The sequence below is a fragment of the Micropterus salmoides genome, unplaced genomic scaffold, assembly GCF_014851395.1.
Source record: "Micropterus salmoides isolate LMB-PRFRI ecotype aquatic unplaced genomic scaffold, ASM1485139v1 Ms_hic_scaffold_11, whole genome shotgun sequence".
NCBI lineage: Eukaryota > Metazoa > Chordata > Actinopteri > Centrarchiformes > Centrarchidae > Micropterus > Micropterus salmoides.
Window position 1 is genome coordinate 24,804,183 of NW_024040152.1, and position 19,276 is coordinate 24,823,458.

At 39.6% G+C, this 19,276-nt stretch overlaps 2 protein-coding genes across 6 annotated transcripts in view; one reads left to right on the forward strand and one right to left on the reverse strand.

Moving 5' to 3' along the window:
• Window positions 1-10,394, forward strand: part of LOC119897912 (ankyrin repeat and IBR domain-containing protein 1-like) — a 42,156-nt gene extending 31,762 nt beyond the window's left edge. The window contains exons 15-20 of the mRNA XM_038711949.1: window positions 266-411; window positions 1,032-1,210; window positions 1,376-1,427; window positions 5,910-6,021; window positions 6,543-6,586; window positions 7,071-10,394. Coding sequence (XP_038567877.1) covers window positions 266-411; window positions 1,032-1,210; window positions 1,376-1,427; window positions 5,910-6,021; window positions 6,543-6,586; window positions 7,071-7,985 — 1,448 coding nt within the window. The 3' untranslated portion in view covers window positions 7,986-10,394. The remainder of the gene's footprint in view (window positions 1-265; window positions 412-1,031; window positions 1,211-1,375; window positions 1,428-5,909; window positions 6,022-6,542; window positions 6,587-7,070) is intronic.
• An 87-nt stretch (window positions 10,395-10,481) lies between these two features.
• zgc:110410 (uncharacterized protein LOC553618 homolog) lies at window positions 10,482-18,270 on the reverse strand. 5 transcript variants are annotated; one of them, XM_038711954.1, is made up of 11 exons: window positions 18,171-18,270; window positions 17,301-17,425; window positions 16,887-17,046; window positions 16,441-16,519; window positions 15,928-15,981; window positions 15,557-15,647; window positions 15,376-15,413; window positions 14,636-14,723; window positions 12,377-12,466; window positions 11,668-11,715; window positions 10,482-11,112 (listed from the first exon to the last, which is right to left on the reverse strand). In XM_038711954.1, the coding sequence occupies exons 2-11, from the start codon at window positions 17,403-17,405 to the stop codon at window positions 10,960-10,962; spliced, it is 906 nt and encodes a 301-aa protein (XP_038567882.1). In that variant the 5' UTR covers window positions 17,406-17,425; window positions 18,171-18,270; the 3' UTR covers window positions 10,482-10,959. The 5 variants fall into 5 exon arrangements, with proteins under 5 accessions (XP_038567882.1, XP_038567879.1, XP_038567880.1 ...); XM_038711951.1 differs by having other exon boundaries at window positions 17,301-17,466; window positions 18,171-18,251; XM_038711952.1 differs by having other exon boundaries at window positions 17,301-17,463; window positions 18,171-18,241.
• Between the last annotated feature and the right edge of the window lie 1,006 nt (window positions 18,271-19,276).

Here is a 19,276-nt window from a genome sequence, read left to right on the forward strand (position 1 = left end):
TTGGACCCAAATGTTAAAAGGAGATTTTAAGTTGAGAATTTACCAAAAGCCAGCCAAATCCCTTGCCGTCCCCCTACCTTTAAGCCATTAATTTAGAAGAACAGCATGTACAGTGCATTTAGTACAATCGAGCTGTTCTTTCTCATAATTTTGTGCTGATCCGCTTAGCTGTTTCAGTAATTTAAGCCGGAATAAGGGATGTATTCTACTAAAGTAAAGCAGATCCTCATTTTGTTATCTGACTCTCTCTCCTTCTCTTTCCCAGGGGAAGGAGGACCACCTGACACTACATTCATTGAAGATGCGGTCCTGGAACTACTAAAGACTCGCCGCATCCTCAAGTGCTCTTATCCTTATGGGTTTTTTTTGGAGCCCAAAAGCACAAAGAAAGAGATCTACGAGCTTATGCAGGTTTCAGTCATACTTATTGAGTAAAAAGAAAAATGTTCACAGGAGCTAGTCTTATATGGGCCATTATAGATGTGGGACTAAAGCTTTCTATCTCACAATCTTCATAATTTGCCCCTGTTGTACCTGCACATCTCAGCTTTTAGTCAAAGATCCATAGTTATATAATTAATGATTTAGCTGGTAAAGATAAGGAATGTTCTTACCTGCTTTCTTTTATGTTGTGGCCTTTTAAATAGTGTAAAATGAAGTTGCAAGGCTCCCATGAGTCTGACAATTTATTAAAGGCTTGAAAAATGTATATATTTTTCAAGTGAGGAAGAGACGGAGAGATTCTGTCAGTATAAGTTGTAGAGTATAATTGCTGAAATCTTTATATTCATCTCAAAATTTCTATATTTTTCAAGTAGATACGTACACAGTACCCCTACAAAAGGTTCGCTTGTCGGACTACTTCTAAAGTCACTTTGTCCTTGAACATCCCAGTTTGTGAACAGATTCTTTTAGGAGACAAAGTTAAAGCTGAAATTGTGTATTCATGCTTTAAATATCGCTCATAGTTTCCAAAAAAACAAAAAAAACAAAAAAACAACAACCTCCCAGCCAGTTTTTTCTGTCCTCAGACTGACTTGGAGATGGTGACTGAGGACCTAGCACAAAAGGTTAACCGGCCTTATCTGCGGACGCCACGCCACAAGATCATCCGTGCGGCGTGTCTGGTACAGCAGAAGAGGCAGGAGTTCCTGGCCTCTGTAGCCAGGGGAGTGGCCCCAAATGACTCTCCAGATGCCCCCCGGCGCAGGTAACATATAGACATGCAGCTCACTAAATGTGTCAATGTAATCTTTACAATGAAAAACGGTCCTTTTAATATAATAGAACTATAGTTTGAGATGAATATAAAAATTTCAGCAATTATACTCTCTACTATACTGACAGAATCTCTCCGTCTCTTCCTCACTTGCAGTTTTGCTGGCGGAACCTGGGACTGGGAATATTTAGGCTTTGCATCACCTGAGGTAACACCACAAGTTATTTTTCTGTGAAGGCTTGTTAGTTAAAATGTCAGCCGTGCTTTTGGAACTGCACATTTTTGACACTTTGTATTATTAGCCTGGCACACACAGATTTAGACTCAAATGCATATTTTTATATTTGGGATCTTACATTTCTGATCACTGAAAAGATTAGAGGTGCCCTGTTGTGCCTAAAATAATCACATTTGTATTACTAGATATTTAGATACATTCATTAATCATCATTCCATATGATTTTTCAGAAAACGAAAATGTTTCTGATTGTGATTTAATTGCACTTTGAATTGATGTTAAAGTGACAGAAAACCAATAGTATACTGTAAATAAACACCAATTGTAAAAATCTAATCAGTTTAAATCAAATGAAGACTTTCTCTGTAGAGATTTGTGCCTACATTAGATGCACTTTGATTACACTCTCACCAGCAGTCACCCACATTTGAGGCTGAAAGTGGTTAATCAGTGTGCTCGACACAGATACCTTTATCTGTAAGTAGGGAGCGCTTGATTTGATGCAGTAATGCACTTCCGTTAATATCACAGCTAATCAGGTTTAATTTATTGCAGAAACATAAATCATGATTATTGTATAATTAAATTATGCAGCCCTACATGATACCCTTTTTCTTTGTAAAGTTGGTATGTATCTAAATCTTTTTAATATTGCTGTAATTTGACTTAGATGTGTAACAGCACTGACAAACCATGATGACCCAGAGATCACCGTGTTATTCAACACGCTGGAGCAAGCCAGATGGTTCAGTGTTCCCCTGTGCACCCAGTTGGAATGATTAAAAGCACAGTACTCTGGCAAACACCTAAGCAGGTTGCTCCCGATCATTGCGCATTAGCAACAGGCGTTTGTAGTTAACTTCTGCACTCATAAAACTGTCGGCCACATAATCGTTTGATTATTGACCTGCCTCCTTTTTTTCTGCAGAGCTTGATGCATGCGCACAGTAGGTGCGGTGGTGAGCAAGTCGATATACTGTTGTATACTGTGCTGTCTATTATTGTTTAGTTTTTGTTTAGTTTCTAGACTGCGACAGATTTTAAACAAAGGCTTTTCCTCTGGAAACACATTCAATCAGCTCAACAACTCCCTCACTTTTTAGGCTCCTTTTGAAGTGTTAAAAACACAACAAAAAATGCAAGTCTTATAACAGACCTAAGCCTCAGATTATTGTGCACAGAACACACATAAACAAAGTGGGTACTTCCTATTGGCAGGAAAACAAATGACAGGATCAATCTTGTCTGCCAGTTTGATAAGTTAATTTTGCAAATCCTTATCCTCTGCCTGCTCAGCACCATGCAGTGAGGCATGGGCAAAGCTTTGTAAATCTTTTCTTTAGGTCTACCAAATATATTACATGTATACATATTTATTTTATCCAAACCTGGGCCCAGTGTGTTAATTTAGCTTTCTTTTTTTGCTTCCAGACTAAAAGCAGCATGCTACCAAGTTAGCAAACATAACTCATGCCAAGGATGTCAAAACGTAGTACATAAATTGTTGTTTTAAAACGCAGACCTTTTGCAATGTTTGCACATCTCATCCAGACTAAGGCGTAAAACGGAGAAATTTGAAAACGCGCACACATCTTGCCAAATCTTCTGCAGCTGCAGAGTGGACATTCTGCTTCCTTTTTACATCGGCATGCACATGCCCAGTGTACATGAATGGCAACTTGATGTGCATTTTTGTTTCGTTTCATTGTTTTAATTAAGATGGAGATCAATTTGGAGATGCAGCTAAAACGCAGGTGTGGACGGCGTTCGTTTTAAAACTTTTGTTTTGTGGATGTAGCCTGAGGATGAGTTCCTGTGTTTTTTTTTAATTTAGCATTCTGCTTATCATAAAATGTGAAATTATCTTGTATGAAGTACATGGTAAATCAGTTTTTTATATGATCCAGGCAGATTTGCTGTTTGTAGCCTCATGACATGATTATTAAAGATTATCTGCCTTTTTAAACAGGATTTTGACAGCACCCCTCTCTGCTGTTCCACATGAGAAATAAGTGGAAGTTTATTTTTGCCATACTGTTAATTAGAAGGAAGCCTTTGCTGACTATCATCTGTCAGACTTTAATGTGTATTTATTTGTTTACTGCACTGTGCTATAACGCTGTTGATCCTTCAAACAAATGTAGTATACAAGCCACAAGAAAAGATTTAATTAAGCTATGTGCATGCTACAAAGATGTGGCTTACCTTCAAAAGAACAAATTATCAATGTAAAACTCAGGCGAGACACTCGCCTCCACCTCCTTTTCTCCAACAGGATTTAAATAACAAACAAGCAAGCCTGTCGTTTTCAACCACGCATATCTGTGAGGAAGTTTACAGTAAAAGTTGCTACCAGATACTGAACACCAAGCCATTCTTATAAAAAAGGCTAATTAAGAGCCTCTTTCTCTCAGCGGCAGTAGGTAATGGGAACACCATAGTGATAATCAAAGCCTGATGACACTGCCCCACAGGCACAGCTACAGATGGTCCGTTCCATGGTTCTTACAATGCCTGCAGATTCCTTCATAGTGGGCTATTTTTAGAGCGCTTGAAACATGAAAGACAGAGTTTGGGTGACAGGATTTTTGATTATATGAATCAATGAATTATATGAATGACTTTTGCAAATATATGAAATTACTGAATGGAGAATGCAGTTGATTATTTCCCGAGGTCTTGATATGCAGAAATGCAAATTTGGTATGGGCGATGTCTCTGAAATTGCATGGGGGAGGGGAGTTCAGTATGTGTAACCTTTTCATGCTGGTCTACAACCAAATTATAGAGAAGCCATGCTAGCTTATGTACTGTAGGTTGGCAGTGGCATTGAAATTTACATTCAGTTTGCAATTGACCACTACAAGTACCATCTGATTGAAGCAGAACCCCAAGTTTAACAAAGATGACACAAGACTATATATGAAGCATATACTGGGTACAGTATATACCTCATTCAAAATTTAGTTTAATTGTAAACATTGGATGTCCGTAACTTGACATATCAGTCATTGTTATCAGCATCGTTGAATTTTTACAAGTAACCATCACACACACATGGGTCCTGTCATTAAAAACAACACTACACTGTGTAAATTAAATTTTTGTGAAAATAGTCTGTGTTAATTGATTTTACGTAATTTAAACTCCTGAGCAACAACGTGCCCAACGTGGGATGGGATAGGAATGAAAATACATTCCTTTGTCACCCTCTAGTCTCTCTAACTCCAATGCAGAGAACATACAGTATAGTATATATAGTATATATAATATATAGTAAGACTGCTTTCAGGCTAGTTAATTATTGGGTGTTACATTATTTTGTGCCCTTTTTCATAAACCTGGACCAAATATTGATTTTGACTAGTGTTTGTAAAACTTGTGAAGTAGTAAATACATATTTTATTTACATTACTTTTAATTATAATTATTAATTTCATGTTTGATACAGTATTCTGATTGCTTTTTTAGATTAGTCCACACGTGTAGTATTTTCAAACATCTAGGGCTCATATATAAAAATGTTCTTTGTCTTAAGATAATTTCTGACAGTGTGCTTATGTTCTATTCATAACCATCCTTGCATACGCAGGTTCTAAGAAGCCCATTCTTAACTTCTACAGATCTATAAATCTCAAATTATCATAAAATTGACAGCATCTGCGTTATAATCAGTGATTTACTCTTTTATAATGCTAGCACAAATGAGGGTTTTGTTAGAAATAGCCATAGGCCAAAAGAGAAAAGCTAACTTTTTGGAAGACAAGCTCACACCAGGCAACGCATATTATTCAGCGGATTAAATAGAGGGTCGACGCCTTTATATTATAATATTATTATATGATATTTCCTATCACATTGTTCATAAAGTTAATGCTTAAAGTTCACAACATCTTTGGACGCATACATGTCCCAAACTGTAACACCTGTCCATAAGCAGCAGGATCACTTACGTCAAGTCTAGACTTTGCTTAGAGATGAGATCATTTCCACGTGAAAGCAAGATTTTATTAATAACTACTTATACATGGTTTTCTGCGTAAGTCATGCTTAAGATCAAAATTGGTATTAACTCTGTTTTGTACATGAGGCTGAATTTCAAACTAATGATTGAAGGCTTGGTCTTGAGATGAAAGGGTTTGAATCAAGCGCTGATCTATCCAGGAACAGAAGACCCGGACCACATTGAAAGTCCACAAATTAAACAATTAAATGTTTCCTACAAAAAACTATTACATGAATCAAGGAAACTGAAAAACTGTACCTCCAGATCAGCCCTACATAGTAACTTTTTTTTTTCTGGCGAGAAAGCGATATGATGAAGTTGAGGACATTATGACTGGATACACTGCAGGATTTGAGCATTTGTTGAAATTAGGCAATAGAAAGGAATTTAAACTTGGTATTTATTGTTGATGTGGGTTTTTTGTGTGTGTGTGTGGTTGTTTTAAGGAGTACGCAGAGTTCCAGTACAGAAGGAGACATAGGCAGCGGAGGCGAGGCGACATGTCCAGCCTTCGTAGCAACACACCCGACCCTGATGACCTCAGCGACAGTATTTTAGGTACAGCAGTGGACGCACTGTATTCTCCCTCAACTGCATCAGTCAAGCTGTATACTATCTACAACAATGCATATACATTATACATTAATTTAAACTACATTGATCCAGTCATCCTCCCTAACTTTTTGACCCACTGATTTGTCATAAGGGTACTGGGCCAAACTTTGGAATATTGCAACTGCTCAAATTAAACATGCCAATATTTCTAATTCATCAGTCTTGTACATCACAGTGCTGCTTTGTTTTTGGCTGTGTGGATGAAAGATGGACAGATTCTGCAGGTTTGAAGCCAGCTAAAAGGTTCCCATGTGCCAAGAAGGAATAATTGATTTCAGAAGATACTGAATTAGTGAATATCCTGGGAAAACGCTGAAGGCATACACTGTCGTGCTATTACTTGATCATCATTTTGCAGTTTTCACTAAAATGAAGATGACTTTCCTAAAAGTAGTAATTATCAGCGTTTAATTGCAATCCAAGTGCTGCTCTAAAGATTCAGTCTAATGTCTTTTTCTCCAAAGACACACAGGACGGTGGAGGTGGACGTAGACAAGGTCATCTGATGGTGAGTAACCATTTTCAGCCTGTGAGACTTAATCTAAAAAGTACAACATTAATCTTGCTGAATTGATTTCTGTAGTTTTTTATTCTCTTATAGTCATTGTGGCTTGATAATGCTGCGATAAAAAGCTGGTTTTCTTAAAAGGTCTAATGCACTTCTACTTACTGTAAGTTTGTACACTGTTAAATTATACAAAAGATAAAAGATTGAACCCAGAGGGAAAATTTCGGGGGAATAAGACTAAACAATCCAACTGACTGATGTTTTCTAGTTGTAGTCTAAGTGTAAAAAAGGACTACAGGAAAAGATTTTGATGATTCTTACGGTCTTACCTTTGGTGTCATCTGCAGCTCGAACCTGCTACTTCTTTTACTTGTCTTGCCAATAGGTGGTGCAGGTTGGACTTGGAAACTGCTGGTGGTCTATCACTGGATGACACTTGTTTGGCCGTCATCACTAACACTGTATATCCTGTATTTTCTTGCAGGGTCTAGGTTCTTTGGATGACGATGACCCTAACATTCTACTGGCCATTCAGCTGTCACTCCAGGACTCAGGGATGTTAGGGAGCGGGTCCAATCATGACGTCCTTGCCAATGAAGCCTCACTAGGCGCAATCGGCACATCCCTGCCTTCTAGGCTTGAACAGAGTGCTCCTGGTGTAGGGGTCCTCCCCAGAGCTTCCCTAAGCAGCTCAGAACTGCTGGAGCTGGGCGATAACTTGGCCAGACTTGGCAACATCAACAGCCAGTACTCTGCCACTGCTGTTCCTGCCTCTGCACAGCATGGTGACAGTCTCCACCGGGCATACGGCTCTTCTGTGCCAATACCAGTGGCTCCAGGTGGCAGCAACTCTTCAACAGGCATCTTCTCTTCTTCCAGTGACACGATAGATTCAACCACTTGCGGCAGCCACGATCCATCCTCTTCCTCTACTTTAGCAGCAAATGCTAACCTGCTGGGCAACATCATGGCTTGGTTCCACGATATGAATCCTCAAGGTATCACCCTCGTCCCCTCAACCTCCTCCAACAACGACTCAAGCCTTGGTGCACTGCATGCAGGCGGAGGAGGGTGCCTGCATGATGATGAGAAAGGCGAGGCCGTCCTGCCTGAAACCAGGAAGCCTCAGGAGGGGATGGCAGATGTGGGTTTCACTCAGAGACTGAGTGAGAAGGAGGAGAAGGAGTGTGCTGTCGCAGAGAGGCCGACTGAGTTAGATCTAGTAGGGCTGGACACCATGCCGCTATCTTACGTGGCCACCCTTGACACAAGTGGAGACCGCGCCGAACGGGGAGGCTCAAAGGTCTGCCACGTCGACACGCCACAATGTGACTCTATATCCGACCAGCTGCCCAGCACCAGCTCCTCTGAATGGGAGGAGCAAGTGCACTTGGTATAAAGTGATTGGCTGAGATGGGAGGTGTTTTTTTTTTTTTTTTTTTTTTTTGGAAAGGCCAAAAACCATTATAGTGTGAAAATTACATAGAGTTAAGGAATATGTGTAGTGGCTATTAGGTGGAATGTATACAGAATGAAGAATGTGTCAGTTTGTACTGGGTTGGAAAGTGGGGGAAGAAGTTTTAGATTCTTAGCCTCAGTCTGGCATTGCAGTCAGATCAGTTTCCTGCGTTTACTGTATTGTCAGACCCCCCAAAAACAGCCCTCCTGAAAAGAAAGCACTAACTGAAGGAGATATTACATTTGTTAAAAAACTTTGAAAGATTTACTTCCTAAAATGATTCTGTGCTGATAGAAATATGAATATGTTGCCTTTTCTGAAATCATTTTTAGAGGATATAAGAGACTTTAGCCTAGTGCAAGTATTATCTTTTTTCCACTGGAGTAAAAGCCTACTGTATGTGTCTGAATCAGGTCTGAGGGGGGTTTTCAACTGTACATATGCACAGATCAATATTTTGTTCCAATATTCAATCTGTGGGATACAGGCTGGGAGGTATTTCTTGCTCTTGTCCAGATCAGCCTACTTTAAAGGTGCCAAACACTGACTAGCAAAAGCACAGTTTGCAGTCACCAAGTGGATTCTTCAAAGCAAATTGTGCCTACTTATTACAATCTCAACAATTCAGCTAAACTTAAAACGTGCAAGTCTCTCTAGCCATATATTTAGATTGCGGCTGAGTGATATTTTCAAAATCTCTCTTATCTCAAAGCTTTAGTGTGCTGTGTAAATCTGTAGTGTAAGACCATAATGGTTGTGTACTTTATTAAGTGAAACATTCACACAAAACTGTTTAGATTCATTATTCAAATGAAAAGTTGGTGGCCTGCTAGAAAACATTTCAAAATTGACTTGGTGATGGTTATTCTCTAAGCCTCAATCCTTACACATTTTCAATGTGAAATGTCTGCTGATCTTCAAAAACAACAAAACAGACGGGCCCAGAGGGGCTGCTCAGTTTCATTTCCAGCTGCATTGTAGCTTGTTTAAATGAATGTTTGAGTACTGCAGCTAAATGTGGCGCGTGACAGACTAAGTAGACAGCGAGTAGTCTTGTTTATACGCTGCGGGAAAGACCAGTGAAAGAGGTAATCAGGCAATCGCATTCAGACTTTGGTGAATTAATTAATCAAGCCCGAGTCACTGTAATTTATCTCTGGGTCCTATTTAAGTGTAATATAAGCAAAGCCTTCTCAGAGCTCTGCAGATGTCCCGGGCTGCAGGGTAATGCTTGGAGAATTCATGAATGTGTGTTGCATCTCAAAACACATGGGATATCCATGTCTTTGAAACGATTCTCTACGCCGTTAGAGGGACAGTGCCTTTATGTCAATCACCATTATTTAAATCTTTTTCACACGTTTTCCTGAGTGCTAATTACACAGTATATACAGTGTAAACAAAACAGACACCTGTGTCTAATGTGCAAACATGAGATCTTGATTTTTTTTTCAAAATATTTGTAGCATGAGGCTTTTTGTTGGTTCTAGTAGTTTTATGTTGATGGTTAACCCTGAATTTATATGATTTGGTATAATGGGCAACGGTTAATGTCATACTTGTTCCCAAATATTTTGAAAAAAAAAAAAGGTTTTATTTTTCATCTTTTTGTGTGGAAGGGCTTCCTGTCCCTTCATTTTGAAACAGTTGGGTTTTCTGTGGTTTAAAAACAAAAATCACTGTACTGACTTCGGAATGAGTTGACCTACTGTATGTGTATCATGTATCTTACCTGAAGACACTAAGATGGAGGAAAGTTGCAATATAAAAGTAGGTATTTATTTGAAAAACATTGGTCCATTAAAGAAAATGGATTGTGAATAACCAATATGAAATGAAACAAAACAAAACGATCAGTGATTTACCATTAAGACTTAATTATGTTGTTGTACAAACTAATGTCTGAAGTAAAGTACCTTCTTTTTCCAGCAGACCTGTATAGGCCACATTAAATCTAAAGATAGTGATTGCTTTGACAAGTGTCTTGAAGTTGTAAAACTGTGAGTGCCATATGGTAAGTGGAGCTAACTTTGTTGGACTTGCTTAATATAAGTGGGTTAAACAGAGAAGATAAGATACTGTATGTTGCCCTTTCTTTGTAACAGTATGCTGTGCATGAAATGGGTAGAAGTCTAAATGGAATTTGTACTTCCTCCATATTTCACCTCTAATGTCCAGGTGATTTATTTTAAAATGGCATATAACATTTTGTAACTCATTGAGATTTTCTATTGTAAAGCAACTAATCCTTGAAATGCTGTTTGCACTTTCATAGTCTATACTTGATACATTCCCTCTTTATATGAAAAATGTTTGTGTGATGCCAATAAACTATGTGTTGAGTTTTAATGTGTGTTTTCAGTGGTCGCTGAGATGCCTACATTCTGAGCAAACAACATATTTTGGAGAGAAAAAAACAACAGATCACCCGCCTGGTTTCATGGGAGTGTGAAGGCCGACAGGTTCTGTCTTTTAATGGAGTTAGTTTGGTTTCAGGAATCAGTTTTTTCAAAAGCATCTTTAAGCTTCAGGACAAATTGATCTTCTCAACAAGAGTATCATACTACTGTAAATTACTAGTTCAATGGCTGATTTTTTATGCCTCTTTCTGATTGCTTTAAAGTTTCCAAACAAATGCACATGAATTAAAAGTTCTAGGTAGAAATACTTGATAGGACAACTCCAGTAGCACACATTTTGCCCACAGCATAATAACATTAATCCTGACATTTAACAATAAAAACTATCTAAGACACATCACAGACCTCTATGTCTATATATAGACATGATAGAGAGTCTTTATAACTAACAGCGTGAATCTTCATTCCATATGAATCTAGATACATGATGCGCTTCAAAATTAGATGTATGTCAAAAGAGTTTCTTAAGGGAGGCCATTCATGGAGGTTCAGTTTTAGCGGCAGAGGCCGATGAGCTGCAGGAGGAAGAGGAACAGGGAGACAATGTCCAAATAGAGGTTGAGAGCAGCAAACACGTACTCCTCGGGAGAGACTTCATACCTCCTGTGTTTCCCACCCAGGATAAGCTGGGTATCAAACACCAAGTACTGCAGAGACACAGACAGAGATGAGATGCGTCAACACCATTGACGCGTGGATGCCGCGTGTTTGTGTGATGAAAGAGACAGAGAGCTGGTTACAAGAAACAGTCTGAAAGGAAACATGGACAGTACTTCTTATCTTTGAGAGAGGGGACTGTGCAGATAAATAGCCCATGTAAATAATCGTGTAGTCAGAGTTGAGCAGCTGAAAGTGAGTTGCGACTTGCTGCCTGTTCAGATCTGTGTGCAGTGGCAGTTTGTTCCACCAGCTGACGGAATGGGTCACAACATTTGCTGTTAATGCCAGAGGCACGCAGAGAGGTGGCTGTGAAAATGAAGCCTACTGCTGTTAAGCGGTGCATAATTGAAATTAAAGGGCACGAGGACATCACAGTCTCTCTTTACACTAACCACTGTGACACACAATGGAGGCAGACTACTCGGCCTCGAGATCAAATCTTAGATTCACTTGACATTAAGACTTTTTTGATGATGGTTTCTTTCATTTTAAAAGGTCATTTTCAGTCTGATTTCGAGTCGTTAAAGTTTGAATGTACTTACTAAGGAAAAGAGCAAGGTTCCAAGGCAGGCGTATACGATGTAAACATACTGTTGAAAGAATCAGAGACACAGGCATTCAGCAACATAATTGACTTCATTCTGATTTGTGATTATTTCCTCCATAAATGGGGGTAACATGTAGTTAAATAAACCTCCATCTTCAAATGAAATGAAATGAAATGCTTATTTTCGATCTTTGAAAATTGATACTGGGCACTTTCTGCAGACATAATAATTCAGTCTCGTCCTTTAAATCAGCTAAAAAAGTGAGCCTACTTTTATTCCTTTTTCCATTCTAGTTGTTCTGTACGGTAAATATGATGGTAAAGGCTGATAATGGGTGCACATGGGTTTGTTTTCCGTTCTAGTTCATTTGTCGTGTAAAAATGGCAGTTTAAAATCAATGAAAAGCTCATTTCTGTAAATTCCCTCCCTAAGGCTAAAACACTAATGGTACTAGCCGTCACAGTAAACAGCAGTGTACATTTAAATGCATCAGTCTGAGATCAGTGCAACTCCTGAGAGGATTGAGAGTGCACCGTCTCTTCTTTACAGTCAGCTCAGCACACAGGTCAGTGCCAGAACATCCTGGGGATAAAAGCTATGAGGCTGTATGCACTGTCTGCCTCTAACTGCGCACCGCTGTAATTCATTTTAAACCTGTTCTCAGTGCAAACACAGGTGTAAACACAGCAGCTCCTTGATCTACCTGTGATCGCAGGATTGCACAAAGCAATGCAAATGAAAAGAGGGTCCAGGCAAACACCCACAGGCTCCCATTTGCTGCGGTGAAGTCCCACTGGTGCCAGAAAGAGGGGGGAGAAGAGAGAGACACTGAATGTGATGAGCCTCTCAAACAGAAAACTGTAGACAGAACATCTCTCATTTACACTTATCATTGCAATGAAAGGCAGGGCGTTCAAGGTCATCTGCACTGCAGCTGTGCTGTGAAGCGCCGCAGATTACTAAATGATGAAGACATATTGCAGTAAAGCACACATGAAAATCCTAATGATTCTGGATATAATGATGCTGGATCATTAATCAACAAGGTGCAATGCAGGCACAGAGGAGGGGAGGAGAGGTGGCCTTTTGGCCTGTATGCCCTTTTCAGATAGGCAAAAGAAAGATGAGTTACTACAGGAGAATCACTAACATTGATCACCTGAGGAGCTATGAGCTAAACATGCAAGGCAGTCTATATGACTTTAATATCACAGTGAGAGAGACCAAAAAGCTCTGCGCACAGCGTGAGCTGCAGAGCAAGAGGTGCTGGAATCTACAAGATGAATGTGAAGTCATAAAAAAAATAAACCAAAAGTGTTTGTGGCAGTGACCGCTCACTCAGCCCATAAAACTACATCTTTTATAGGCTGAGGGTGCAGCCACTTTTTCTATTCATATAGTATTCCCCCTTTATATGCAGGCTTTTTAAACCCGATGCACATGCCTTCTTTCTACAGTTCAATAACGAGCAGAAAGCATTCATTTTCTCAGTATGATCAAGTCATATATTTCCAACAATGAATACCAAACGTTAAAAAGGTAGACAAAGTTCACTAATCTCAATTCCACCAGTTTATTCAGGCCATGTCAACAAACAAACATGCAAATGTTTCGGCCCAGTGGCCTTCATCAAAGCATGGAGGAAAATGGAAGTCATGTCATTTACATAAAGGAGTATATAAATGACACGACACAACACATGACCTGCTAGACTAAATGATGATTTCAGTTTTCAAATGCTTCCTCTGAACAGATTTCATAATGTGGAAACATAAGATTTATATCACAGACCCTGTAACCTCAGTTAGAACTGTTCAGTTGTATGGGAGTTACCTGTTTTAAGTCATTGTCATATTGTCAAGAAAAGATGTACATGGGACCATAGGAAGTTAATTACCGTGTGACCCTTCAAGCCAATCACTTGCTAGCTGCAGTAGAAATAGATGTCTGCAGCTCCTTCAGATGCAATAAGTGGCAAAAATGTGTGAAATGCCAAACAGGATTTAGAAGCAATTAAGAATGACTCCAGATGAAATTTGAACTTGGCCTACATACATACAGCATTTCACTTGTCTAATTTTTTGCCCCACTGACTGTATGATTACTTTTCCCCCGAAAATGAGCCATTTATTGAAGTTGCATATCAAATTATCAATGAAGGGATTCTCAAAAGGTCTCCTCACTTGTGCATATTGACAATGCAACTTTTAAATGTCACTTACACAAGAATAAGCTGTTTTATATGAACCAAGTGACATCAGGAAGAAATATTAACACTTTTGAAGCACTAAAGTAGCGCTATCTTGGTGGAGAAACTTCTTCATGGACCACTTTGACGTCTCATGGTGAGAGATCAAGAATGCAAATCTTTGCGTTTTCTTTTATTTAAGCATGTGTGCAAGCCATTGCACAAAAGGCACCAGTAATTACCTTTTAAATTTTAAAATGCTGGAGGAGAATCATGTCTCCCATTGCGCCCCCAAAAGGGCCCTTTTAAAGATTAATCTCAGAGTGTGTTAGCTTTGTTAGACAGTTCATGGTGAAAGGAGACAAACAAAAAAGGAAGACAAGGGATTTGACAAATAACCAAACTGAACTCAAGATTTATGGCAGTAGCCTCAGTCGGCTTGATGACAGCCCAGAGATTTAACTCTGTCCCACCACTGAACATAAGGAATTAACTTGATTGACAAATACACTGATCTTAGCAGTAATCATAGTTTTGCCTGGACAGCAAACCCATCAGCGTTTTAAGCCTTCACTGGTGACTGCACGTAGCAAACACTGCATGAGAAAAAACCTATCCAACAGCTCAGCTTATCACGTTCCCTCTGACTGCACAGGAAACACAGCTCAGTATATGGACATTTACCACTGAGGGTATAGAAAATGCTGTGCAGTTTATGAAATTTCACCTTTGGCTGCACTGCAAATTGAGTTCAGAGTGTGTGACAGATCTTACCTTTGACTGCATAGCAAACAGAGTCAAGGCGAAGGACACCAGCGCTGTTGCCCCCACAGCCCACAGAACTGCTTCGGCATCAAAGAACCTACAGACACAAATATCACACAGATATGCAGCGGGAAAGGCACCCCATGTTATCATGTCTAACTAGTCAGCAAGCAGAGCACATACACAAACAGCAGGGTTGTGTTCTATTCTAAAAGGGAAACATTACTTTTTTGAAAAAAAAAAAAAGTGCTATTTTTTCATTTAATAGTCTGTATTATGTGTCTCAACTAGCGTGGTGGCAGGGACCCCCTCTGGACTCGCATTGCATAATGCACCACCTATGTTCATTTCATATCAGTTACAGCTTCAGTTATGGCAATGCCCTATAAATATGATAATTTGAATGTTTTATTGATAGTCAGGCTTCAACTGATGCCTTTTCTGTAACAAGCTGTTGAAAAATAAATGTCTCACAGATGGAAAAGGTAACTTGTGTTTACACAGGCGCTGGTACAGAAAAAAAATGGTTTTGAACTATTTGTGATGCTTTGGTGTTTATCTCCAGCCATAAAAAAAAACAGATTCCATATGCTTTTTAATTTGGAAAACCAGCAGTGATAACATCTTATCAGGTGTGATGGCTTCATTGCTGGCATCCAACACGGTATCAGATGTGAATCAAATAGGGTTATTATTGTGTAAATGAGTCAGCATCAGGTGGGGATCCATCCTTGGAAACAAACACTCACACTGCCACAGATCCAAGCATCAGGCCCTCTGCCACAGTCTGAGACAGAGACAGAGAGAAGCAGAGAGGGAGAGAGAGAGAGAGAGACAAATGGAAAGTAAATACATGACAAAAAAACTGTGAAACAGAGCAGGTGTGGTGGGGGTTTAATTTGATGCCTGGCTGGTACTGCATCTACTCACAAACAGGCCCAGGGCAATGAAATTGAGGGGGACTTGACGACGGAGGTTGCCACAGCAGGACAAGGCCACGATGAGCACCATCACCGCCGCCCTATTTCACAGAGAATATAGTGTGTATCGTAAAACAGCAAATAAACAGGCTATAAACAAACAAAAAAAAAGCACTGTGTGTGTCAATATGTGAATTCACTGGGTGCGTGATTTATGCAAAGTGTAGCTGGCAGTTTCTTGGATTGGGATTCAGTTTGTGATTTACTTTTATCGATTACCATGAGCAACATTTTCATTTAGGTAACTCACCCACAGGAAATCTGTAGGTGCACAAACGTCTAGTGTCTAGACCACCTAACTGAACGTTTTTCATAGCTTACATCATGGTGTAGGAGAACCAGTAGTTGGCCCATGTCCATTTCCTGAGAGCGTCGCTGTTATTCGATAAGAAAAAAAAGGGAGAGAGGGAGGGGAGTGTTTAATAGAGAAGTCATTTATTTGGTAGAGGCAGTAGAATGATTTTATTAAATATTAACAGAGGACAGAGCATTGTGCACTGAATAGACTTTATGAAAATAAATTACAGTAGCAGTGTTCTACCACATCCATTATACAAAATATATAAAGCTTTCAGACTATTGCAAGCAAAAATATTATGTGGCAGGAATACCCTTTTACTCTCTACCATCTTGTGTCACCTCACACATTTGCCATGATTTCGGCAGTGCTGGGTTGCATGCTAGAGTTTATGTGGGGATAACTAGTAGTGTTTGTGCTCCTGTGTGATGTTGGGTGCGCCTACACAGTGACACTAAATGTGGATAGATGGATAGGTGCCCGACATGGTTTCATCTCTTTTTTGGAAGAAATTCCCTTGTGTAAAGGTGCCTCACCAATAAAGAAAAGCACAGATGATCCCGACTGTCACAAGCAGCTGAATCATCAGGGTCAAGTAGACTTTCCTTATGAAACCTGCAGAGAAAGAAAGACACAGACACATAGTGAGTGAAGAAAGATGGAAAGGTAGATGGGCAGGAGAAAGAAACAACAACTAAAATCTGCCAGAGTGAAGCAGACAGGCAGGTAGGGTGGTTTGTGTCAAAATTGTTCCGTTTTCACCAAACCCACATTTCATCCTCTAATTTAAAATTTGTTTTGTGTGGGAGGTGAAGAGCTGCAGAGATCAGGGAACAATTTTCCATTTCAAATCAATTTCAAGAAAACACTGCAAAGCAAATGAGGGAGTAAATATTGTTGCAGCTCTGACCATGCAAACAAAAACACATTTAGTTTCTCTCACTTTCTGTTCTGCCCATTTCTCCCTTCTTCTAGCCCTTACCTCTTCGCACAGCAGCATCACTGAAGCTGCTATCCTCTAAGCCATAAGAGTAGTCAGGTGGAGCTTCACCATCATGCAGGATGCCTCCAGCTCCGTCAGGTTGGACCATGTTGTCATAGGTGCCAGGAGGCGAGACCACTGCAACGTTGCCCTTCCCTACCTGGTTCATCCAAAGCAAAAGCAACAGGGGTAGTTCCAAACAACACTTCTACAAAATCCTACTTTTGAACAACATAAAAACCATGGGTAATCAAACGAAGGTTTAATGATGATTGCATGATCAATGGCAGGTAGTGTGTGATTTTTGCTCATGCTGTAGTAATAGTTAGACATTAAATCCAAAAAAGCTCACTATCTCAGACATCCCTTTTCTCCTATGAGGCTATTAAACATGTTTCTAATATTGCTACTAACCTGATAGCTCATCCCTGTGTAAGAACTCTGTCCATAATCCTGATGATTGTACGGAGGGGGACGGGGTCCATAACCACCACTGCTGCTGCCATTAGACTGGTCCATTCCACCAAAAGTTTGCTGATCTTTTCATCAATTAAGGCACAAAGCGGGCAGAGAAAAACTACTAGACATACAGATAAGGTGATCATGGCAGGGACACAAAAGGATCCGTTTGAACAGCAACAGCGCTTTCGTCAGTGATGGTAAATTGGCAAATAAGGCAATATCAGTGTAAATGGGCAATTACAAAATGACGCATCACACAAACCCATGACTAAGATCTGTGATTATGGCCTTAACCCTCCATTTTAAAAGAGCTGTGGCCAAATAGGTTGTGGTTAATTGATCTCACAGGAAATACAGTTCCCATCAAGAAGGACAGACAGACAGTTAATTCAGGGATTGTATTTTATATATAGTGAGGACATGAGAGTAATGGATTCCCTTTAAGGTCCCTGGTGCTGCAATAATCATTAGAGAAATTAAGTTATAATTAGCTACAATCAGCAGTTTCAAATAAACATCAGCACTGAATACAAACTATCTATGATGTGATCAACAATGTACACTTCCTGTAATATCATTAAATAGTAAAGCCTTTAAACTCAGTGATATACCATCTAAAGCCACATTGACTTCTGACTTCAGCTTCAAGTCAAGTCCCCAAACTAAAACCAGCGACAGACAGGATACAGTGGTGAATGAAACCCTTTCAAAAGTACCCCTCGTGTTTTTCAAGTCCTCAACAAGTGATCAATTGCTGTTTCACTTAGGTATGTTCACATAAATCAATTCATTGCAGCTCTAATCTATTACAAAGTGTCTTACCTGTGCTGTGACGGCCAGGAATCTGCCCTGCTGCATTTCCTGTAGTGTTGCTTTCCCTTCAGGGCAAAGTCTACCTGCTATCAGTTGGTGCCCACAGAGACAGGACTTTAGCTCCGGGGGGGAAAAGATGTATCCGTCATTAGGCTCAACGGGATATTCAGATGAAGTTCTTAAAATGTCATTAAACCAACCAGGCCAGCACTGTGTCAGAGCAAATCGTGTCTTTACCTTTTTTTCCCACCAATACGGATCCACACAGGACAAGTTAATACTGGTGCTTTTACACATTTCAAGAAAGTCATGTTTTAAATTTCAATTTCCAGTAATGATAGAGTATTAGAAAGCTTGGTGTGAAATGCCTGTAAAATTATACAAAAAAGGCAAATGTAGCACAATGGCAGCCTGTGAAATCCTGTGAGTCATGTGACTTCCCCGGCTCACCTTGTTTACACACTAATAGCATTCTGCCTACGGAAATCATCCAGCGACGGAGAGATGAATGAATGAAGCACGTCATCAATTCAACCTACAAAAAGGGATTATGGATGTTGAGTCACAGCAAATAAGAATAGTTAAAGACATACTTCATACTGAAAATACATGAAGTAATGTAGGTCAATATGGTCTTAGTGCTTCTCCATGGAGAATCGCCACTGAAAGGGACCCTGTGAAGACATCATTCATGAACGAGGAACTAGTGCAGGATGAATTAATTTTCTATGAAAAAAAACACAGCTCAAGGAAATTGTAATTTCCACATCTTAGCCTTGATTAAATGTGATTTCACTTAACATGACATGCCATATTATGCCTCAGATACATAATTAGATACAGACCTCTAGATGGCATTCTAGCCTATTTTCATGTCATGGATGAACAACAAAAAAGTCCAATAGACATCCTGCCTCATGTCAAAAAACTCTCAGCAGATCCTCCTGGGTTTTGATTTGTAAGACAATGAAGCTGCAGAAGACACATACAAATAATTTATGGATGACTATATCTGCAGTTAAACGTGAGGTTTCATGATAAAAGCCAATTCACTGGATCTGCGTACATTACAAAAAAAAGAGAATTTCTCCACAGTGAGAGTTTTTAATGTGCTC

Excerpts from the sequence above, each read along its gene's own strand:
- zgc:110410 (XM_038711954.1), bottom strand. The coding sequence starts at position 17,405 with ATGGACCAGTCTAATGGCAGCAGCAGTGGTGGTTATGGACCCCGTCCC. Across the intron at positions 15,414-15,556 it reads TCATTGCCCTGGGCCTGTTT|ACTGTGGCAGAGGGCCTGAT; the intron begins GTGAGTAGATGC and ends TCTCTGTCTCAG. Across the intron at positions 12,467-14,635 it reads TGTTTGCTATGCAGTCAAAG|TGGGACTTCACCGCAGCAAA; the intron begins GTAAGATCTGTC and ends TTCTGGCACCAG.